General features: G+C 45.3%; 1 protein-coding gene across 2 annotated transcripts in view; it reads right to left on the bottom strand.

Annotated features, from left to right (window-relative positions):
• The window catches only part of LOC135559067 (ubiquitin carboxyl-terminal hydrolase MINDY-2-like), a 28686-nt gene extending 9534 nt beyond the window's left edge, over window positions 1-19152 (bottom strand). For both annotated transcript variants that reach the window (XM_064993423.1, XM_064993432.1), the window contains exons 1-4: window positions 18123-19152; window positions 17175-17232; window positions 10559-10623; window positions 3972-4130 (exon numbers count right to left, since the gene is read on the bottom strand). In XM_064993423.1, the coding sequence (XP_064849495.1) occupies window positions 3972-4130; window positions 10559-10623; window positions 17175-17232; window positions 18123-19022 (1182 nt within the window). In that variant the 5' untranslated portion in view covers window positions 19023-19152. The remainder of the gene's footprint in view (window positions 1-3971; window positions 4131-10558; window positions 10624-17174; window positions 17233-18122) is intronic.
• Between the last annotated feature and the right edge of the window lie 373 nt (window positions 19153-19525).

The following is a 19525-nucleotide window of genomic DNA, read 5'->3' as shown; positions in this document are numbered from 1 at the left end:
TCTCATTTGCAACTGCGACCTGGCCAAGATAAAGCATAGCAGTGTGAACAGACAACAGAGTTACACATGGAGTAAACAATTAACAAGTCAATAACACAGTAGAAAAAAAAAAAAAAGAGTCTATATACATTGTGTGCAAAAGGCATGAGGTAGGCGAATAATTACAATTTTGCAGATTAACACTGGAGTGATAAATATAGGTGTGCAAAAGAGCAGAAAAGTAAATAAATAAAAACAGTATGGGGAGGAGGTAGGTAAAAATGGGTGGGCTATTTACAGATGGAATATGTACAGCTGCAGCGATCGGTTAGCTGCAGCGACCGGTTAGCTGCTCAGATAGCAGATGTTTGAAGTTGGTGAGGGAGATAAAAGTCTCCAACTTCAGCGATTTTTGCAATTCGTTCCAGTCACAGGCAGCAGAGAACTGGAACGAAAGGCGGACAAATGAGGTGTTGGCTTTAGGGATGATCAGTGAGATACACCTGCTGGAGCGCGTGCTACGGGTGGGTGTTGCCATCGTGACCAGTGAACTGAGATAAGGCGGAGCTTTACCGAGCATGGACTTGTAGATGACCTGGAGCCAGTGGGTCTGGCGACGAATATGTTGCGAGGGCCAGCCGACTAGAGCATACAGGTCGCAGCGGTGGGTGGTATAAGGTGCTTTAGTGACAAAACGGATGGCACTGTGATAAACTGCATCCAGTTTGCTGAGTAGAGTGTTGGAAGCTGTTTTGTAGATGACATCGCCGAAGTCGAGGATTGGTAGGATAGTCAGTTTTACTAGGGTAAGTTTGGCGGCGTGAGTGAAGGAAGCTTTGTTGCGGAATAGAAAGCTGACTCTAGATTTGATTTTCGATTGGAGATGTTTGATATGAGTCTGGAAGGAGAGTTTACAGTCTCGCCAGACACCTAGGTACTTATAGATGTCCACATATTCAAGGTCGGAACCATCCAGGGTGGTGATGCTAGTCGGGCGTGCGGGTGCAGGCAGCGAACGGTTGAAAAGCATGCATTTGGTTTTACTAGCGTTTAAGAGCAGTTGGAGGCCACGGAAGGAGTGTTGTATGGCATTGAAGCTTGTTTGGAGGTTAGATAGCACAGTGTCCAAGGACAGGCCGGAAGTATACAGAATGGTGTCGTCCTCGTAGAGGTGTATTAAGGAATTGCCCGCAGCAAGAGCAACATCATTGATATATACAGAGAAAAGAGTCGGCCCGAGAATTGAACCCTGTGGCACCCCCATAGAGACTGCCAGAGGACCGGACAGCATGCCCTCCGATTTGACACACTAAACTCTATCTGATAAGTAGTTGGTGAACCAGGCAAGGCAGTCATCAGAAAAACCGAGGCTACTGAGTCTGCCGATAAGAATATGGTGATTGACAGAGTCGAAAGCCTTGGCAAGTCGATGAAGACGGCTGCACAGTACTGTCTTTTATCGATTAGTACCTTGAGCGTGGCTGAGGTGCACCCGTGACTGGCTCGGAAACCAGATTGCACAGCGGAGAAGGTACGGTGGGATTCGAGATGGTCAGTGACCTGTTTGTTGACTTGGCTTTCGAAGACCTTAGATAGGCAGGGCAGGATGGATATAGGTCTGTAACAGTTTGGGTCCAGGGTGTCTCCCCCTTTGAAGAGGGGGATGACTGCGGCAGCTTTCCAATCCTTGGGGATCTCAGATGATATGAAAGAGAGGTTGAACAGGCTGGTGATAGGGGTTGCGACAATGGCGGCGGATAGTTTCAGAAATAGAGGGTCCAGATTGTCAAGCCCAGCTGATTTGTACGGGTCCAGGTCTTGCAGCTCTTTCAGAACATCTGCTATTTGGATTTGGGTAAAGGAGGGGGGGTGGAGCTGTTGGCCGAGGTTGGAGTAGCCAGGCGGAAGGCATGGCCAGCCGTTGAGAGATGCTTGTTGAAGTTTTCGATAATCATGGAGTTATCGGTGGTGACCGTGTTACCTAGCCTCAGTGCAGTGGGCAGCTGGGAGGAGGTGATCTTGTTCTCCATGGACTTCACAGTGTCCCAGAACTTTTTGGAGTTGGAGCTACAGGATGCAAACTTCTGCCTGAAGAAGCTGGCCTTAGCTTTCCTGACTGACTGCGTGTATTGGTTCCTGACTTCCCTGAACAGTTGCATATCGCGGGGACTATTCGATGCTATTGCAGTCCGCCACGGGATGTTTTTGTGCTGGTCGAGGGCAGTCAGGTCTGGAGTGAACCAAGGGCTATATCTGTTCTTAGTTCTGCATTTTGTGAACGGAGCATGCTTATCTAAAATGGTGAGGAAGTTACTTTTGAAGAATGACCAGGCATCCTCAACTGACGGGATGAGGTCAATGTCCTTCCAGGATACCCGGGCCAGGTCGATTAGAAAGGCCTGCTCACAGAAGTGTTTTAGGGAGCGTTTGACAGTGATGAGGGGTGGTCGTTTGACTGCGGATCCGTAGCGGATACAGGCAATGAGGCAGTGATCGCTGAGATTCTGGTTGAAGACAGCGGAGGTGTACTTGGAGGGCCAGTTGGTCAGGATGACGTCTATGAGGGTGCCCTTGTTTACAGATTTAGGGGTGTACCTGGTGGGTTCCTTGATGATTTGTGTGAGATTGAGGGCATCTAGCTTAGATTGTAAGACTGCCGGGGTGTTAAGCATATCCTAGTTTAGGTCACCTAACAGAACAAACTCTGAAGCTAGATGGGGGGGCGATCAATTCACAAATGGTGTCCAGGGCACAGCTGGGAGATGGGGGGGGGTCGGTAGCAGGCGGCAACAGTGAGAGACTTATTTCTGGAGAGAGTAATTTTTAAAATTAGTAGTTCGAACTGTTTGGGTATGGACCTGGAAAGTATGACATTACTTTGCAGGCTAACTCCTCCCCCTTTGGCAGTTCTATCTTGATGGAAAATGTTATAGTTGGGTATGGAAATCTCAGAATTTTTGGTGGCCTTCCTGTGCCAGGATTCAGACACGGCAAGGACATCAGGGTTAGCAGAGTGTGCTAAAGCAGTGAGTAAAACAAACTTAGGGAGGAGGCTTCTGATGATGACATGCATGAAACCAAGGCTTTTTCGATCACAGAAGTCAACAAATGCGGGTGCCTGGGGACATGCAGGGCCTGGGTTTACCTCCACATCACCCGCGGAACAGAGGAGGAGTAGTATGCGGCTAAAGGCTATCAAAACTGGTCGCCTAGAGCGTTGGGGACAAAGAATAAAAGGAGCAGATTTCTGGGCATGGTAGAATATATTCAGGGCATAATGCGCAGACAGGGGTATGGTGGGGTGCGGGTACAGCGGAGGTAAGCCCAGGCACTGGGTGATGATAAGAGAGGTCACCGCATGTGTGGGAGGTGGGACAAAGGAGGTATCAGGGGTATGAAAAGTGGAACTAGGGGCTCCATTGTAAACTAAAACAATGATAACTAACCTGAACAACAGTATACAAGGCATATTGACATTTGAGAGAGACATACAGCGAGGCATACAGTAATCACAGGTGTTGATTGGGAGAGCTAGCTAAAACAGTAGGTGAGACAACAACAGCTAATCAGCTAGCACAACAACAGCAGGTAAAATGGCATTGAATAAGCAGAGAGGGTCGGATTGACTACACACAGAGCCTGAGTGCGGCTGGGGCCGACAGATAAAACATAAACAAGCAGAATGGTGACTTTTAACAATATATTTGCCTGCATATCATAGTAATAGCTACATGGTTTAAAGGTAGACTTATGATGTTGCCGTGAGCAGTACCATAGTTACTTCCTTGAGCGCGATGCAATACTTTGCTCTCACAGTCACACAGAGTATCTGGGCATGAGCACGGGTTTGCTTCACACTGCTACAACGTGGTAGCTACAGGCCCAAAAACAGCAGAGAAGTTCAGCCTCGGGCTTCAACCTTCTGTTATTGCATTTACGTCAACTCGCTCAGTCTACTTTTAAAGGGGGCTCAGAGAGGGAAGGGTTCTCACCTGCAGGTCCACCAGCCAGCCGTGGTAGAGAGGGATGTCCAGCAGGTCAAAGACAATGCACTCTGGGGTGTACTCAAAGACCCGCACCCCTGTGAACTTCACGTTGACATCCAGCCCTGTCTGCAGCTTGTGCAGCACCGCCATGGCATCACTCATATTCTGGGAGACAACAAATAGAAAGTCATGCTCCTTTTCAAGGTCTTTAGCCAGGGATGTTAGTCTTTGTAGAATTCTTGTTGACTAGGGCATTGAAATAGGATTTGACATTGGAAGAAATGTTGCGGACAGTGAACCAACTACTGTCACATACTAAAGCAGTTTCAGCTAGAAAAAACAGCAGACTCACCCACAGAAACCTGCTAGTTTGAACTATCAGTCAAGTGTACAAACTGAACCAATCAGAAAGTGTTCCGACCAAGGATCTTCCTGTCTACCGTACTCATCACGCCCTCCTGTCGTTCGCCACTCAAACACACAAAAGGCTACCTGAGGATCTGTCTTTTTCAGTCATCTTTTCCTTTGTTTGAGGGATGTGACATGCACTTGTCACCTAAATCTTCCTGAATTTATTGCTTTCACTTGACTTCTGAGACTCCATCATACGTTTCCTTGTGCCTGTCGTTTTTCCCCGTTAATGTTACGACCGTGGAAATGTTTGTAATGACCTGTCAAACACACCCCGGTAATGCCTGATATGGAATAAATAGTCTTTCAGTTGCATCTATAAGAACACTAAAGCTTCTTCAGGGATGTAACATCATTTCAACACAAGAAAGAGAGGAAAGATGGGTGCACATTTTTTGTAGAATTGAAAAAAGTTAAATTGCTACAGTTTAAATGTTGACAAATTAAATGCACTAAAATGAAAGCAACTTCTGAAAATGAACACTCGGATTTGTGATATTTTGTCTGAACTCGCAAACAATTCAAAGTATGTATGGGTGTAATCTAGAGCCAAGCGTGTTGAGGGTATCCTGCTATTGGCACAATTGTTGAATTATGCAACAGAACACGACAACAACAGTCATTAATTAGGCAGTCTAGACAGCACAGGTGAATGCAGGTAGGCCTAGAGTCCTAGACAGAGCAGGTGAGTGCAGGCAGACCTAGACAGAGCAGGTGAGTGCAGGTAGACCTAGACAGAGCAGGTGAGTGCAGGTAGACCTAGACAGAGCAGGTGAGTGCGGGTAGACCTAGACAGAGCAGGTGAGTGCAGGTAGACCTAGACAGAGCAGGTGAGTGCAGAGCAGGTGAGTGCGGGTAGACCTAGACAGAGCAGGTGAGTGCAGGTAGACCTAGACAGAGCAGGTGAGTGCAGGTAGACCTAGACAGAGCAGGTGAGTGCAGGTAGACCTAGACAGAGCAGCTGAGTGCAGGTAGACCTAGACAGAGCAGAGCAGGTGAGTGCAGGTAGACCTAGACAGAGCAGGTGAGTGCAGGTAGACCTAGACAGAGCAGGTGAGTGCGGGTAGACCTAGACAGAGCAGGTGAGTGCAGGTAGACCTAGACAGAGCAGGTGAGTGCAGGTAGACCTAGACAGAGCAGGTGAGTGCAGGTAGACCTAGACAGAGCAGGTGAGTGCAGGTAGACCTAGACAGAGCAGGTGAGTGCAGGTAGACCTAGACAGAGCAGGTGAGTGCAGGTAGACCTAGACAGAGCAGGTGAGTGCAGGTAGACCTAGACAGAGCAGGTGAGTGCAGGTAGACCTAGACAGAGCAGGTGAGTGCAGGTAGACCTAGACAGAGCAGGTGAGTGCAGGTAGACCTAGACAGAGCAGGTGAGTGCAGGTAGACCTAGACAGAGCAGGTGAGGGCAGGTAGACCTAGAGTCCTAGACAGAGCAGGTGAGGGCAGGTAGACCTAGAGTCCTAGACAGAGCAAGTGAGTGCAGGTAGACCTAGAGTCCTAGACAGAGGAGGTGAGTGCAGGTAGACCAAGACAGAGGAGGTGAGTGCAGGTAGACCAAGACAGAGTAGGTGAGTGCAGGTAGACCTAGAGTCCTAGACAGAGGTGAGTGCAGGTAGACCTAGACAGAGCAAGTGAGTGCAGGTAGACCTAGAGTCCTAGACAGAGCAGGTGAGTGCAGGTAGACCTAGTCCTAGACAGAGCAGGTGAGTGCAGGTAGACCTAGTCCTAGACAGAGCAGGTGAGTGCAGGTAGACCTAGTCCTAGACAGAGCAGGTGAGTGATGGTTGGGTAGACAGAGCAAGGGTTTGTTGTTGCAGCCCTGTTCCACCCCTTTATGTTAATGCTTTCATTTATGCAAATACACCCATTGTATTTCTGCAAAATGTTGCACATACACATTTTCTTTATTTTAACACAAAATATAAAATACCTAATACCATTATAAAATGTATGAGTGCACCACCCCCCCCCAAAAAAAATCCCTGAACGCCATTCATTATTTTTCCATGCCAGTAAAATGTTTAATGTGCTATATATAATTCAGTCAATCCTGATGGATTTTAAAAAATCTCAAAATTTGGAGTATCTTCATCTATTGTCCAACTGTTGCATTTATTAGAATTGTTTTTAAAACCTTTTAACAATTTTGATGCTCCCTGTGACCCAGACGGTCCTCTGCAGCTGTCCCCCCACCCCACAGAGAGGTGAGAATGGGTGACTGTGTTTTCTTAATTTTCTAAGAGGATAACCTGTCAATAAGAGGGAAAATAAATCCCCAAAAGCAGGGAGATTCTCCAGCTTTCATACTTAGCAGTGTGGCTCATTGAAAAGCATTTCGCTAGACGATCTGTGCATGTGTGTGTGTGTGTGTGTGGGGGGGATTAGGACTCCTGTGGACAGTTGTGGGGAGGATTAGTATGGTCCATGTAACAGACCATGCAGCTGCTCCACTCCAAGGGCAGAGGGCTTCAGTCACATGACATCAGATGAACCCCCTGAGAGCTACTGATTAGCACCTCACTAAGCGGGGGGGCTTCACCCACATCCACAGTGCTTTGCTGTTTACACTGTATATACACAAAATTATGTGGACACCGCTTCAAATGAGTGGATCCGGCTATTTCAGCCACACATTGCTGACAGGTGTATAAAATCGAGCACAGCCATGCAATCTCCATAGACAAACATTGGCAGTAGAAAGATCTCACTGAAGAGCTCAGTGACTTTCAACGTCATAGGATGCCACCTTTCCAACAAGTCAGTTCGTCGGAATTCTGTCCTGGAAACGTTTAGGAGCAACAACAGCTCAGACGCGAAGTGGTAGGCCAAACAAGCAAGCAGAATTGTCTGTCCTCTGTTGCAACACTCACTACCGAGTTCCAAACTGCCTCTAGAAGCAACATCAGCACAAGAACTGTTCGCGGGGAGCTTTATGAAATGGGTTTCCATGGCCGAGCAGCCGCACACAAGCCTAAGATCACCATGCGCAATGCCAAGGGTCAGCTGTAGTGGTATAAAGCTCGCTGCAATTGGATTCTGGAGCAGTGGAAACGCATTCTCTGGAGTGATGAATAATGATTCACCATCTTCACCAGTCCGACAGTCAAATCTGAGTTTGGCGGATGCCATGAGAACTCTGCCTGCCCCAATACATAGTGCCAACTGTAAAGTCAGGTGGAGAAGGAATAATGGTCTCAATATTTTTTGGGGGTCATGTAGTCCATCATTGAGACACACAGCGAGGATTCTCTCTGCTTTATCCTTCTTGTTTTCCTACTTGTATTCTTGAGGACAGGTGCTAAAGCACAAGTCAAACGTGAGTCAGCACTGTGCATACAAAATGTGCCTACAAGCAAAAACACACACACTGACAAGTGCACACACAACTGTGTGGGCACTGCATCTCTGTCTGGTGGGTGGCGAAGCTGGCAGCACAGTAAGAGATCAGGAACGTGCCCGCCCACTGCTCCCGCTCTGCCCAACATTCTGCCTGCTCTGCACACCCACGCCCTCCTGCTGTGTGGCCAAGCCCTGCTCCACTCGGCTCTAGCCGCTCACAGACTACAGATTACGACCAGACTACATTAAGTAAAGCCACCCTAAACACACTAATCATAAATGCTGTGCTGAATATGGGATCCACATAGAGCCTGTGGTATTTGCATGTGATGATGTACAATAGACAATTCCAGGGGCACTGGACAATGAAGGCCAGTATTCAATGGTTCCACTCCAGCTTTTACGGAAGAGGGAGACTGATTGGATAAACAGGCCGACCTTCCTGTCACATGTTCCACTAGCAGGCTGTGAGCCAGATCAATATTTAAGTCCCACAACCCTGTGGCAAAGCCACACACACCCACGTTCATCCACCAGCTCAAACCAGCTGGTCTCACACACACACACACACACACACACACTGCTTCCACTGGGGAGTGACTCCAGACCTCCATCCGCTGGCAAATCAGGCTGATAGGACCACGAGGCTGACTGATTATGGAGATCTGGCACAAAACTTTATTAGGTAGCCTGTCCGTTTTTAAGTCTGCATTTTAGTCTACAACTGTGCACTCTTAAAATCCACAATCATGTATATATATATATACAGCGACACACTTCCATCCTGCTACATTATTTTTTAGGAGCATCTCTATCTCAATAAAATAGAATATTCTATATCATATAACCACAAAAACGCTGTCAAGTGAATAGTGCAACAGCGTGCAATCTCTCAGGAGTGCCCTTTATCAGGGGAACATGACCAGAGTCTTTACAGAATAAACCTTCGCTCTCCAGTCTCTGAGTTACTGTTTAACAACAGCATGCAATCTCTCAGGAGTGCCCTTTATCAGGGGAACATGACCAGAGTCTTTACAGAATAAACCTTCGCTCTCCAGTCTCTGAGTTACTGTTTAACAACAGCATGCAATCTCTCAGGAGTGCCCTTTATCAGGGGAACATGACCAGTCTTTACAGAATAAACCTCCGCTCTCCAGTCTCTGAGTTACTGTTTAACAACAGCATGCAATCTCTCAGGAGTGCCCTTTATCAGGGGAACATGACCAGAGTCTTTACAGAATAAACCTCCGCTCTCCAGTCTCTGAGTTACTGTTTAACAACAGCCAAGCAATCGCTATTTTAATCCTCATATCCTCCGACAGATGATGTTTTGAAGCCAGAGTTTATAAATAGAACTCTGTTATGAACTCGTTCAACGCTCTTCAAAATCATAAAAGGAGCTTGACTATTCAAATATGCAGCAGACAATATCAAACAAAGGCAAGAACAAGATTATATATAGATATATTTATTTTTGAATCTTTTACAAATGTATTATATTTTGGTTTGGCATGCACATTGGCATGCTAAAGACTCCCTAGTGACAGACAGCCTCCCTAACACTCTCTCTACACTATTTCTATTCATGGTGTGAGGCTCCTTCCGTTCCTGGTCGAGTGCTCTCCTGCCGTGTTGAGGCAGGGCTTACACAGCCAAATCTAACAGGAACCAACAACTGTTTCTGCCCCACTTAACAGCACAGAGCCTGCACTAAACTCCACCACATGGCCTATCCACACACGGACACACACAGTACACACACACACAGACACGCCACAGAGCCTGGTGTTCTGGACCATAGTCCAAGATTAGACCACCATAATTACAATGAGTCCAACACCATTTCATTTGAGTGTTGCTAGTTTTTTTATCTTAAATTCCCACAACGTACCAGGAGCTTGGAGAGCTTCGACTGTACAGCAGTCAGAACATTCTCCTCTGACAGTAATCCAGACTCTGGTATGTACACACGCACACATTACTTCTCTCCTTCCCGAGCGATGACGTCCGTGAAAAGAATAACATTCACAGATGTGCTGGTTCTTTGCCACAGCAGAGTGGAGAGGAAGAGGAGAGGAAGAGAGGCCGTGCCCTTCCCACATTCCAGGCAGGCAGCAGGGATGGGAGTGTGGATGAGAAAGCCATCCCTGCCAGGCCATGTGAACCACTCAGAGCCCCAGTGCTGGCCTCGATCTGAACTCAGCCATGCATGCCTGAGCACCCTGACCCCTCATGACCCGTGATGTGCCGTAGGCCTGGCAAGACGCGGCTTATATAACCTATATAGAGGCTAAAAGCAGCTCTGGGGCAGTGGGCGGTTTTCCATATAACCATAATCATTACGCCACATATTTTCATATACATTCATTGGTCTTTCTGGAGATTCATTCCCAATGCAAATGTTGTGCAAAAGCACTGACGCAGATGCACATGACTGTATAAATACTCAGCATTACATCGTTGCCCATTAGAATATGATATATTTCTGGATAGAAGAGGACAGGAACTGCAGTCACTAAACGGCAGGCAGGGATATTTTAGGCTGGGAAGTGAGAACAAGTGAGCCCCCCTGGCGTTGTGCGAGTTAATAGTGTGATGCTGCGGACTTGTTTTTTGGCTGCTGCTCTGCCATCAGAGATCTAAGTGGAAGAGGGAGGTACTCAACAGCCTAGAGCCTGCCTGCCTCTCCCTCTCAGCCTCCTCGCTCATCCTGCATGGCTGTCTGATTCTCCAACATGAGCCACAGACAGACACAAAGAGAGATGGACCGGCAGACATGCATGCGTATGATCAGTGAATAACTGCCCTTATTGATTGTGTTTAAGCAACAACAGTCCTTACCTGCTCATAGTTTAGCCGCTGGGATTCTGAGATCTCTTTCGGCTTGGCATCGAGGATGTAGTCTCCTGCAGGGGAGCGAGAGCGAGGGAGAGATGAAGCAACATCAGAAGACCTGGGGATACAGGCTAATTAAAGCAACCATAGACACACAGGGGAGCTGAGAGAGAAAATATAATCAGGGTAGAGCCCTGCCCGCTCACCAGTGACATCACAAGGCTTACGGACCGCCTGCTTACGTCAATCCCATGTGAAGAGGTGATATTATCTACTACGTTCTGATTCCATAAGAAGTGTCTAATCCTCAGTGAGAAGCGGGATGTTGAGTGTTAAGCGCTGGCCAGCTGTTTTTCCAGGAAGGGCTCGGCCAGGCATGCAGGGTCAGTCGAGCCCTGGCCAGTGGTGAGCTGCTAGAGAGGTGTTAAGGACTTAGTGTAGGACCTAGGAAGAGCAGCCACTGGGGCAGGCAGGGAGAGCCTTGTAAAGTCAGTCAACCACCACAGAAACTGAAAACCCTGTGGTGCTAATCACAGTGCACCTGTCATCCACCCATTAACATCACACCCAACTCCACCCTCCCCCTCTGAGCAACACACAACGGCAGTGTCCAGCTGTCGAAAACATACCCTCTCGCAAGATATTTGATGTTACAAGATGATTCTGTGAGACTTATATCTGGAAACCCCCCCCAAAAAAATAGGCCTACTTTTTCCTCATAATCCAACGATTGCTTTCTTACTTTAACAAAGTGAGCCAGTGGTCAGTGCATTTGAGAGCCGGGGAGCTACTCCGATTCAATCTCCATTTCCTCTCCTCAGACACAGGCTTCCTCAGCCCTGGCCATGAATGCACCCAGCTGAGGCCAGTCAACTGACTGACATTTCTATGCCCAGGGAAACCCCCAGCCATACCCCCCCTACCTCCCTCCGCCTGCCCCGTTCCCTGCCAGCTGACTGTAGACGGTGCCCTCCCTGCCTGGGCCTCTACTGCTGCTGTTGATGATTCACTGGCATGCTCCATAGAGTACTAAATCCCAACATCAACCAGCAGCCTCTAATACAACATACATCTCCTTCACTTCTGCCCTTATGGGCCTCACAGTAGTTATTAATACAGCGTCTGAATCAGCCCACGTTAAATGGGGCTCTTTGTGAGCAGTTCTTTTTCACAAGCTATTATTTTTTTTGTCTGGGCATGAAACAGTAACTGTGCGTAATGAAGTGCAATGGTGAGGCTAGGAGACAGGCCTATCTGCCTGCTCCTGGACATTACACAAGATGAACGGTTTGACCAGGGACCAAACCATTCACTATGAGCTCTCAGCCACTAGCTGGAGTAAAGACAAAGCCGTCTCCACAAACACAGAGCCGCAATTTATTGGCACTTGTGAAAGAAGAGCAGAGACGACTCAGAGGCATATCTGGGATGATACGCACACACAGCCTGCATAACGCAGTTAAAGGTCGGCAATGTACAGAAGAGGGATGGCTACAACCATGAGCATCCCTCCGAGGAAATATACCATGACACAGTCGAAAAAACAGGAGTTGCGTGAAATGAAAACGCTGTGCTTCATTACTGCTTGTCACCTGTGATTTGCAGAAGGGTTGAAGTGCTCACTGTGAGTCAGGGTACTCGAAAGAGACCGGGAATGTTTTTACACTGAGAACTAGGAATCAACCATGGGTATCTGTAGGAGCAGATGAGCAAAGTGTAGAGAGGCAGACAGAGGGAGCAATCAGGTGATTCCATCAGGGGGCACAATGGGGGAGAGGGCCCTGAGTGGTTGGGAGTGGGGGTAAAGACCTCTCTGTGGCTTCTCACTGGTATTGAACATAGCGCTATGGGGTTGGAGTGAGTACTGTGTTCAATCAGACCCACACACTAGGCTACCTCTAAAATATCTAAAGATGGGCAACTATGTCGCTCAATGTGCTAATGTTTTGGGTCAGTCTGAATGGTCTCCTCTCTCAGAGTTTCATGTCAGTTGACCAGCAGGGTAGTTTACAGTTTCTTGCTTTCCTCCTCTCTTATAAAAAAAGTATTTGGAGAAGGTCAAATTAGATTTGCCTGGTCATAACATAGTCTGATAATTAGATGCACACACTGAAGATGATACTTTTTCTTCCAGCAAAATGAACCAAACTCCAATTGGAATTGAATTGCATGCATTAATCAGTGACGGACACCAAGCGCTATGGACTCAGAGGCAGAATCTGTGGGGAGGAAACATAAGGCTATCCCATTAGAGTTCAACAACAGACAATTACTCATTCTAAATGACATTTTCCTAGCCAATGCATCCCAAAAAAGTAACATCTAACCAAAAGGCAACAATGTTATTGCTTACAATCATTATTACCCCTGGTACAAAACACACTAATGAGAAGTCAAGTCAACATTTGCGTTAGGCCTAATGAAAAATACTTGAAGAGAAGCAGCAAACTGAGAAATCTAAAGAACATTCCCATGACTGACATCACAAATATATTTCCTGACAATGAAGAATCATCCCTCTGTTTCCCAATCACATTTTGTTGTTATATTCTATCTTGGTAGCTAACTAACTAATCTGTCCCCCAATGAAGCACTATGGTGTAAACTGTAATTAAACCATGGTGAGAAATATCCTTTCCCACAAATTAACGACAGTCTGTGTCTTGGCCCATAATGACTAATACAGATTAAATCAAAACCAGTTGAATCTGCTAATCACATGCAGAATGTAGGACAATGTAGCACAAACAGTCAGGAGTCTTTGGTACAAACTGACCTCTATACCGAACCCCCAAATGATCATATGAAAGTAAACAACTCCCATGGCATGACTAATGTGGATACATTTCAGGACTTCTGGCATCTCTCAGAACTCAGCAGCTGGTGGCTCCATTTCTCTTATAGTTAGAGTTGTTATTGACGCCTAACAGTCATTATATGATGCATTTAGCTAGAACACACTCAAAACGGGACACTAGTCATAGCACCAGTCAAAGAATTATAGCGCTTGTAAAATTGAAGCCAAACTGACCAATGCCATGAAAAGAGGGCTTGGCTATAGTGACAGTGATTTTTTTCTCTATAGCTTAGATGAGAATGCCTTTTGTAACAGGACACCCCTGGTTCTACATCATAACAGCACCCAGCTATGGAGGGAGGCAGTGGGGTCAGCGTGCCACGCATGGAGAAAGAACACAGCTCCTGTTTGCCTGACGTTAGCAGGGCTTGGTCCACAAGGATTCTTCAGCCCTCCTGGTCAATCTATACTGGACCATACCACCTGACCTCACATGGGTATTAGCGATGCGTGGTTGAGCTGTTTGTTCATCCGCAGCCTCCCGCAATTGCTAATAACTCATCCGCAAGCGCTGATGAAAAAACGAAAGCCCTCACCCGACCCACAAACATTGTACAGTCTGAGATGGAAAACATTTTTGACAGGCATTTTTAGATAGCCTAACAAAATGTGGAAATTATAAACAGGCCTATGTTATTCAACTTGTCTATAATTAGATACAGGCAACTTCTCTTCTGTAATTACTTCTTATCCTAGAAGACTAAATAAACTTTTGCTCACCAGAGTAATGTTAGACATCAACAGTATTAATGTTTTAATCTATACTGAACAAAAATATGTATGGTGTTGGTCCCATGTTTCATGAGCTGAAATAAAAGATCCCAGAAATGTTCCATACGCACAAAAAGCTTACTTCCCTAAAATTAGTTTATTTCCCTGTTAGTGAGAATTTCTCCCTTGCCGAGATAATCCATCCACCAGACAGGTGTGGCATATCAAGAAGCAAAAGAAACAGCATGATCATTATGCAGGTGAACCTTGTGCTGGGGACAATAAAAGGCCACTCTAAAATGTACAGTTTTGTCACACAACACAATGCCACAGTGTGCAATTGGCATGCTGACTTAAGCGATATCCACCAGAGCTGTTGCCAGAGAATGCAATGTTAATTTTCTCTACCATAAGCCGCTACCAACATTGTTTTAGAGAATTTGGCAGTACGTCCAACCGGCCTCACAACCGCAGACAACGTGTAACCACGCCAGCCCAGGACCTCCACATCTGGCTTCTTCACCTGCGGGATCATCTGAGACCAGCCATGCGGACAGCTGATGAAACTGAGGAGTATTTATTTCTGTAATAAAGCTGTTTTATGGGGAAAAACTCATTCTGATTGGCTGGGCCTGGCTCCCCTGTGGGCCTGCCCTCCCAGGCCTACCCATGGCTGCGCCCCCTGCCCAGTCATGTGAAATCCATAGATTAGGGCCTAATGAATTAATTTCAATTGACTGATTTCCTTATATGAACTGTAACTCAGTAAAATAATTGAAATTGTTGCATGTTGTGTTTATATTTTTGTTCAGTATAGTTGAAATTGTTAAGGTGTGTTCTCTTTCCGCTTTCATCTCTGCTTCTTTCACACAGCAAATACGTTTAGCGACCAAGGAGAAAATTGAATAACTTAAAAAAAAAAACATGAACAATTTGACATGCAAAATGTCCAAATGACATCAGTTTCACCGGTTAAGGAAATTAAAAGCTGTTAAAACGACACGTTTTTGATAAGATCTCAGTCCGGCTTGGATGCATATTTTATGTGGTTTAAATAAGATAATAATAATAATAATAATAATGTGATGGCTTACATTTGTCCTATTTTACACTTTTATGATGCTGATAAAGATTATAGATGGTCCCTAACCGCACATTCATTCTCTCAAGATGCTGAAAGAAATTAATAATATTTCTCCACTTCTGTTCAACTTTCAAAATGTATATTTGGTGTATAATTTCACTGCAAGAAATGCTTAATTCTGCTCGAGTTATATTAGGCGATGTGAGAGGTTATAGACCTACAGTCAGTCCAGATTTCAGTGAACCCATCTGAACAGTACAGTTCCCTTGATGTGCCATTTTGAATTCCCCGTCTTGAGACTGTTGAATCATCACACATGACATAGCCAGAACTGCCATCATCCTTTTTTACTACATTTTCCCCAAACATCAACACTCCATTTCGCAGCTTTTCTACTATTGAATTAAACTCCGACATTGTCCTTTTTGCCTCAGTGGAACGATTTTAACTTTTTCTGCCCAAGTACCCAAATGCATTTGGCAATTGGAGGGTATTTAGGGCGCTAGTTAGGCTACACACTAACGCCAGATAGACATAATGAAAGGAAAACCTCAATGTAGTATATAGATATGAATTGCACAATAATTATACAATTATAGATTTTTTATGCATTGTTTTCTCTTTATTCAACCCACCAGCACTTCATCCATACAATATTTTATGACCCTAAACCCAACCACCATCTGTGGGGACTCCAGGCTTATCACTAATGGGTATACAAGTCCATATGCACTCTTCTGAGCGCAGGTCCAGCAGCTAGGTTACAACCAGAATGCGTATAATGACCCAGGTAGAGTATTGAATTTATTAAAGAATCTTCCAAAATACTGTAAATCCAATTCATTTATTGGGTGCGTTCGTAAATTCAACCTGGCAATCTACTCCGATTTCAAAGCACTCTAGTTTGAAAGTGTAAAGTATAATTGAGGAATTTACGAACGCACTAAACTCGGTTGTTAGGACAGCTGTAAATAAACATTGGCTAAAACTTTTTATTAAATTGTTGACAGTGACACAGATGAAGTCACTAACCCTCCTGACAACATGAAAACACTAACCAGCTCTGCTAGGGTGAGTAAAATGTTCAGAGGGAGGTGCCCTCTTATTTGTGTCTGGAAGAAGCTAGCAAGCTAGCCAACGTTAGTAATTTATCTTGGGTACTTCGCTGCGGTTCTGAACTAAGAACACTTGGATCAACCCTACTTGTCGGTCAAAGTGTACAATCTCACAACGCTCTGAATTTACAAACGGCCCAGAGAACACTGACACTCTAGAGTGAATTTACGAACGCACCCATTGTATTCACTGGCTAAAAATTAAGTGGAGGTTTCGTTTATTTAGAAGGAAAACTCAGGTAATAATGGCATATGGGTGATTTCACAGCAGCTATGCAATTACTGTGTGCCATTGCTTAAATCATATGAAATCCATATTATATAGCAATTTATCTTAAAGCTAGGAGGCAGCAAATCCACAGTCTACTGAAGGGAGGCGAGGAAATTAGTAAAATAAGACTGAGGGGCCAGGCAGGCAGTGAGGCAGGTCCTGTGATTATTCATACAGTAATGCCTTCTCAGGCAGTGGGAAATAATTACTGCCCTCCAGTACTCTATCATTAAGGTCACATTGCACTTCCCAGGCTAGTTTCTACTACAGCTCAATGCTCCACTGCACCGGTGTACTAAATGTACAGCCAGACTAGCATTTTGTGACATGGACCTTCTAGACAGGTACAAAACCAAAGAAAAATGCAGTATTGTCCATTGCCTTCGAGCACTGTCAAGGTGGCTTGTATCTTTATCAGGCATAAAATACAGGTCACAAATACAGGTCCGTAAACTTAGAGAAATACTAGAGACAGGGAATAAACTGTACCTGTCAACCTCTAGGAGGGCAACGAAAGAACAGGTCGCTGATTTAAATGACATTTGGGTCTTTGGTTTGGTAAACAGATTCTCACTTATACTCACCAAGATATTCCATCAACTGTTCAGCAGTTATGATCTCCATCATTGGTGGCATCTTCACCTGTAACGGAACCACATACATTACTTAACAAACCAAGCAACATGACTAAAGTTAGCCAGGCCAATAGAACCTGGCTGACAGGCTTCTCCCTCCCCCATGATTATGGTTCACAGTAAATACACCCACACCTGGGAAGTGGAAAGCTGTGTTTAAAGTCACCAGAAGTGCACTGTCAGCGGTTGCACGACTGTCAGCACACACACAGGCGTTTGAAGCAAAGAATTCTGTTTACAGTCACTTTTATGTCACCCATTTTCACAGTAGGTAGTGAAGTTTTAGGGAAGGTTTCAGACACAGAGCTGCAGTTTAAGTTGTGAAGACACATACTGAATCAGAATCGCCACTGCCTGCCAACCAACCGTCACTGACAGTAATTAAACGTTATCTTTATGATGTAAATGAAACCAGAAGTTAAAAAGGACTCAACTTGAAGCTCTCAGAGACTACTCATAAGAGAGGGACTGAGCTGCCAAGGCCGCAGCATGGGGAAAATATATACAACTGGGTCTATGGTATAATTGGTCAATGTGACCTGTCAACAAACTCCATCATAAAATTACAAAAAATAAAGATGAGTGCATATGAGTGGTATACTTTGAACTTTAACTTACAATTCTTTCATTTGGGCAGAATTTATTTATGAATCTTCAACTTTTCATGGTACTCTATATTCTGGCAGGTGACAATAGTTTATTTTACAACTGATCATTCAATTTTATTTTATTTTGATAATACAACAGATAGCGTAGTTATGATGACCAGCTTCATAATTACTTCTCTATTAGTAATTTAGTATTGACAAATAATAGATGTGTAAACGTTCCAAATGGCATCATGCACACCACATGTAAACTTGTCTCAGAGGTCTGGTTATGATGTCAGTCATTTACCTTCCATGCCAGCAGTAGGACATTCATAATTGCCAGCAATGGGCATGGACCGTTCTCATTCTGGGTAATGATAGGTGTGTTTTCCTCCTTCCATTTGATCCACTTGATGTGGTATATGGACTGGCCAGCGCCCCGGTCCTTGGTGCACGGGATCTTAGTTCCATCAGCCCCATACTCGCTCTGTATTGTTATTGCCAACACCTTGTCCTCCACCCCTTCACTGTCGAGATAGGAACTGGGACAGGAGTTAAGGTTCGAGAAAGACTCAAGTGAGTCGACGCTCCTAGATTCTGCCGCGATGCACGGGTCACTCCCACTCGGCAAACCCTTGCATATGGTTTTGTCAATAGCAACTCCACATTTAACGTTTCCCGTATTTGTTTTGTCCGGACATAGGTGTGTCGGTTTTGCCAGCATCACTAGTTCAACAGACTCACAACCCAACACCTCAGCTTGACCATCTGTAATCCTTGACCCCATCGAGGAGGGCTCGCCATCCGTTTTGTTGTTTACTAACTTTGAGGTGGCACCCTCGCTATTTCCTGTAGCCAGCTGTGTGCCATATCCCATTCCGTTACTCAAATGATCTCCAGATCCAGAGGAGAATGTCTCCGACCAACCACTCGATTGAATGTTCTTCTCTTGCACCGGGAGAGACTCGATCATTTTTGCCATATCTAATTTCTCAACACTGGAGATAGCATTACTAGCAATGCTAGGGGCACTACTGGTGCTGGTAGTACAACTAACCAAAGTACTGCGAGAATGATCACTAATCTTGCACGTATCGGTCGCTCCCTTCATTCCGCCAACTGTTTTAATATCGCCAATTTCTCCTGCAATAGTAGCACATAGAGTACTTCCTCCAACATCTCGATGCAGGTTTGCATTTTTCTCCATTTCGACTTACACACTGTCGACAGCTTTTAGCTAGCTTAATTGCAGCTCCAGCTTCAGCCCCACAGACGCCATGACATATCTGCCAGTGACGTCACTGTAGAAGAGCCCACAGAGTTCTGGAAGAAATGCCTCTTCAGGCCAAAGAGAGGCAGTCGAGAATAACGGGAGATTTGAGTGCTGTTTTTCATAATTTGTACATTTTGTACATTTTTTAAAATCCGTTTAAAACAAATTGCACGTGCTTTCTTGTCATGGTTTCCTGTAATTTTTACGTTAATATTCATTGTCCCCCACGATTAAATCGGGGAGGGGACTGTGGATCTGTCTCCATCATTTCGTTTATATGTTCATTCATACCTTAATCACATGCGATTTCTCTGATTGGCCAGATGGTGGTTATAACAAGAGATTGAAAATGCACATTTTGAAGGTCACGCTCCTCACCCCGTTTGACCGAGTCATGAAATTCGGTACATAGGCCCCTCTCCTCACAAGAAACAAAT

This window comes from Oncorhynchus masou, chromosome 2 (genome assembly GCF_036934945.1).
Source record: "Oncorhynchus masou masou isolate Uvic2021 chromosome 2, UVic_Omas_1.1, whole genome shotgun sequence".
In the NCBI taxonomy this organism is placed as follows: Eukaryota; Metazoa; Chordata; class Actinopteri; order Salmoniformes; family Salmonidae; genus Oncorhynchus; species Oncorhynchus masou.
Note: the sequence above shows the minus strand (reverse complement) of the source record. Positions and strands in the feature narration are given on the sequence as shown.